Here is a 4,085-nt window from a genome sequence, read left to right on the forward strand (position 1 = left end):
GTGGTCATGGTTTACGTCCGCCTTTTGCTGGGTTAAGTCCGTGTCCTTGTCGCGCTCGAAAAGAGTGCGGCGCCTTTGTGACGGTCGGGGGGTCTGGCCCAAGGCTCGGTTCCTCGTTGACACCCACCGGGCCCAATGAGGTGGGCCTGCCTCTTCACTCCGTGCGGCTCTCTCCCTGCGTCGGTTGCCGCCCCCCGCCCCCCCGCCCCCCGCCCCCCGCCCCCCCTCTCCCCTCCCCCTGGACGCCGATCTTCCCTCGCCACCAAAGCAGGTCTCCGTACCCCGGGTGCGGGGTCGGGCGCGATCGCTGGTTTGCTATTTCCCGGGCTCTCGCGGCCAGGGTGAACATGGTTGGCTGGCCGGGGCGGGGGAGACCGTCGACGACGGGGGGCGCCGAGGAAACGGGGGGGGGGGTTGGGGGATCCGCGGGTGTGCACCCATGGAATGCCCACTGATACCGCATACGCTCGGGTCCTCGCGCGTTTCAACCCAGGCCCCCCCCCCCCCGCGCCCCGGGCCCCGGGCCCGCTCGTCTTCTTTGTCCGCCCCTCATGCCAGCAAGGTCCGGTCCTGGGGGCCTGGGGCCCGTGGCGCAAGAACGCGAGCCGAGCTGGGGGCCGGGGCGCGCGGATGCCGGCGCGAACATGGCCGTATTCTTCTATCTCGGCCCCGTGGACGCGTTGCCGCCCCCTGGCCCCTGCCCCGGCTCCCGGCGGGCCCGAGCCCCGATCCTGCCCGGGCACTAGCCTCCGCCTGCCTGCCGGGGGGAGGGGGCACACGTCCGACGAACGTGTGCGTGTGTTTGTGTGTCTGTGTGTCCTGGACAAGCTCCGCGTGCGGGGGCAGCGCGGGGTACCCGGACACACCCGGACACACACGCACACGCACACACACACACACACACACACACACACACACACACACACACACACACACCAATGTCCCTTGGATTATGGGCACCTAGCGGCCCGGGGCGCATCCCCTTAGTTCAGGATGTGCTGTGGCGCGGTGCCACGTTGGCGCCCTCGCGCAACAAATCTCCTGCCTCTTCTCCCCCTTCTCCGTCCCCCCTCCCCTCCCCCCCAATCGCCTAGACTCGCGCGCGTAAGTCCCCTCCCTTCTCCCTCCCCCTCTCTGTCTTCCGCTGGATTTATCTGTCTTTCGCTCTCTTCCCCCCCCCCCCCACACGCCCCATTCCCAAGGCTGACCCCTTGCCCACAGAAGTCGCCCCATCTCCCAAGCGTCCTCTTTCCTCCCCCTCTTCCCTCCCGTCCCAGCGTCATGAGCAGCCGTCCGCCCAAGAAACAGATCGACCCGAGCGTGCGTCCCCCCCCCCTTCCCCCCCTTCCTCCCTGTCCGGCCTCCTCGCACCCACCCACACACGGCCCCATCCACCCAACACATCGCCGCTCACTTCGCTGACCAACCACATGCGTCCCATGCAGACTCTTTCCCCCGAAGAGCGGGCCATTTACGAGCGCTATGGCCAAGTCCGCAGCAAGCCCCTCATCAAGGTGCGTCTGCCTGTCCCTTCTTCCCCCTCCCCCCCCCTCCCTCCTCGTCCTTCTCGACTTGCTGTCGCCCTCTTCCTCCCCCGCATGCCTCGCTCACGCCGATCCCCTTCATGTTCCTCCCCTTCCCCGGCACTCTCCCCGCTCCCTCCTCCCCGTTGCATAGGGCACCCGCAAGTACTTCGACTCCGGTGAGTATGAGATGAACCGCTCGAAGGGCGCCAACGGCGGGGGCCGCGCCTCCAACAAGCTCGGTGGCAATGACCTCGTCGGTGTGGGCATCCCCGACCCGCGCAACATCCCCCACTCGGTGCCGGAGTCGACGCCTGCCGGGGCCGACGTCGCTCCCCCTCGCGCGTCCAGCCGTCTGGCCTCCAGCGTTGTGACCGCCGGCTCGGATGACGAGGACGACAAGGCTTCCGGCACGGGTGCCGGCCCCTCGGCCGGTGGCGTTCCGGCTGGCGTCTCTAACCAGGACTAAGGCGTGTGCATATATGCCTGCACGCCGGGGCAAGGGGGGGGGGGCCTTTCATTTCTGCCGCTCCCCTGACCGGTGTTTGGGCTGTGTGCGCTTTGGCCCCCCCCCCCCCCCCTCCCCCCTCCCATCTGTATGCATGGTTGCCTCTGTGCCGCTGGTTTTGTCTGTCCTCCCTTCTGCCCGGTGGGACACCTTTGAGCCGAGCCATTATCGCACGGGTCCTGCGCCCTGGACATGCCGCTGACGCGCTGTGTCCCTCTTCTTCCTTTCCCCGCCCCGGTGGCTGTCGTTGCTGCTGCTGCTGCTGCTGCTGCTGCTGCTGCTGCTGCTGCGCGTGCCAGCACGTGTCCCCTGCCCCCCCCCCCTCCTGGCCCGAGGCCGTCTCCCTTCCCCCCTCTTCACATGCCTCTCTATCTATCCTTATCTCCCCCCTCCCCCTCCTCTCTCTCTCCCCCCTCCCCCTCCTCTCTCTCTCCCCCCTTCCATGCCCTCCTTCACCGCAATACAGAGAGAGGAAGAGGCTGCGTGTGTTGTGCGCACTCCCTCCCGCTTCTGTACACTTCCCCTCCCAATACGAAACAACCCAAACGTATTGTTCTGCGTGCTTGCGTGCTTGCGTGCCTGTGTGCCTATGTGCCTGTGTGTGTGTGTATTATGTATGCATCTGCATCTGCATGTGCACATGCACCCTCCGAGATGTTACATGAGCGTGGGCAGGCTTTTAACTTCATACAAGGGAGTGACTCCCACCCAGCTCCTGCACCCTGCCGGGCGGCAGGGGCAAGCGCGGCGGCGGGGCCGGGTCACCGCGTGAAGGAGGAGCAGACCCAAGAAAAAAAAAAACACCCACCCAGGCCTGGGGAGGGGGAGGGGCGCGGGGCGGGCCCGGCCGGGGAACAATCCCCGAGCCAGATCGGCCAAGCTGCCAACGCAGGCCCATGGTTGCCGGCCGACACGCGCCTCGCCCGAGGCATGTTGTGTGCGCGTGCTGGTCTTCCGCATGCAGCCCTTCCCCTCTTGGGCGGCGAGCGGGTCTCCGGGTGCGGCGCGTCCTTCTCGTCGGGCAGGTGGGTGAGAAAGATAGACGGGGGCAGACGAAATGTCTCGATTTCGTCACATGACCGCCATTTCGACTGCTTCTTCCCCGCCCCTCGTCCGGGGGGGGGGCGGACTCGCCGCCTGCACGCTTCCGGGAGGGGCCGGGGGGGGGGGGGGGGGGGGAACCGAGGGCCGATGGCGCGTCCGGACACCGGGCGGGTCACCGCCGGTGTCCGTGTCCCTCCGCGCGTAGCCGGCGCTTGGGCAGGCAGATGGTATGTTCTAGAGCAGTGGCGCAGCCGGCCAGGCCGCGAGCAAGTCGAGATCGGTGGTGTTCGGGTGCCCCCGCACGCGGGGGCCGGAGAGGGGGTCAAAAGGGCTCCAAGATGTCCCCCCCGCCCATTAGACAGGCGGTCGCCGGGCCCGGATTCGGAATCCGAAGACCAGGGGGCCGGGGGGGCCTACGCCCTGGTAAGGCGGAGATCTCCGCCTTCGCAAGCATGCATATTTGCCCGCGCAGCCCCGGGCGAGGGACGGGCATGCATACCGCCGGGGCCGGACGGGCTGGGAGATCCCCCCCCCCCCCCCCCCCTGTCCCGCTCCTGGCGGCGTCCCTGCCCCGCAGTGCGCACTGCGCATGAGTCGTGCTCGCACCTGTGTGTATCTCTCTCTGTCTGTCCCTGTCTGTGTGTGTATGTGTGTGTCTGATTGTGTCCCGGCCCGTGGCCATGGGTGTCCCCGGTGGCGCCGGGGGCGACCATGGCCGTGTCCCTGCGCCCGGGTGTGGCTGCGTCCCCTTGCCCGGGCGACGATCTGGCCGGTTTTCGGCCGCCCCACCCCGGTTCTGGGGCTGTGGTCCCTGGCAGCCCCTTTCTCCCTCCCCCTCTCTCCCTCTCTCCCCCCCCCCCTTCCCCGGCTGCGCCTTCCCTTCCGGCCTCCTGCGCCACCGCCGCCGCCCCTCTCATTCCCCTCCCCATTTGTTCGGCGCCCCGTCCCCACCGCAACCCCAGCCCCGGACCGTCCTTCTCCTCGTCTGGCGCTCCTCCCCTCCCCCTCTC

The 4,085-nt window shown here is 68.4% G+C and overlaps 1 protein-coding gene across 1 annotated transcript; it reads left to right on the forward strand.

The window, feature by feature from the left end:
- Positions 1 to 1,041: 1,041 nt before the first annotated feature.
- Positions 1,042 to 2,300, forward strand: H696_04432 (hypothetical protein). Its single transcript, XM_009498308.1, has 4 exons — positions 1,042 to 1,104; positions 1,225 to 1,320; positions 1,446 to 1,514; positions 1,678 to 2,300. The coding sequence occupies exons 2-4, from the start codon at positions 1,282 to 1,284 to the stop codon at positions 1,990 to 1,992; spliced, it is 423 nt and encodes a 140-aa protein (XP_009496583.1). The 5' UTR covers positions 1,042 to 1,104; positions 1,225 to 1,281; the 3' UTR covers positions 1,993 to 2,300.
- The last annotated feature ends 1,785 nt before the right edge of the window (positions 2,301 to 4,085 follow it).

The sequence above is a fragment of the Fonticula alba genome (assembly GCF_000388065.1).
Source record: "Fonticula alba strain ATCC 38817 unplaced genomic scaffold supercont2.7, whole genome shotgun sequence".
NCBI classification, from domain to species: domain Eukaryota; order Rotosphaerida; family Fonticulaceae; genus Fonticula; species Fonticula alba.

Coding starts and splice junctions, on each gene's coding strand:
- H696_04432 (XM_009498308.1), top strand. CDS start 1,282: ATGAGCAGCCGTCCGCCCAAGAAACAGATCGACCCGAGC. Junction 1,321..1,445: donor AGAAACAGATCGACCCGAGC/GTGCGTCCCCCC, acceptor CGTCCCATGCAG/ACTCTTTCCCCCGAAGAGCG. Junction 1,515..1,677: donor GCAGCAAGCCCCTCATCAAG/GTGCGTCTGCCT, acceptor CCCGTTGCATAG/GGCACCCGCAAGTACTTCGA.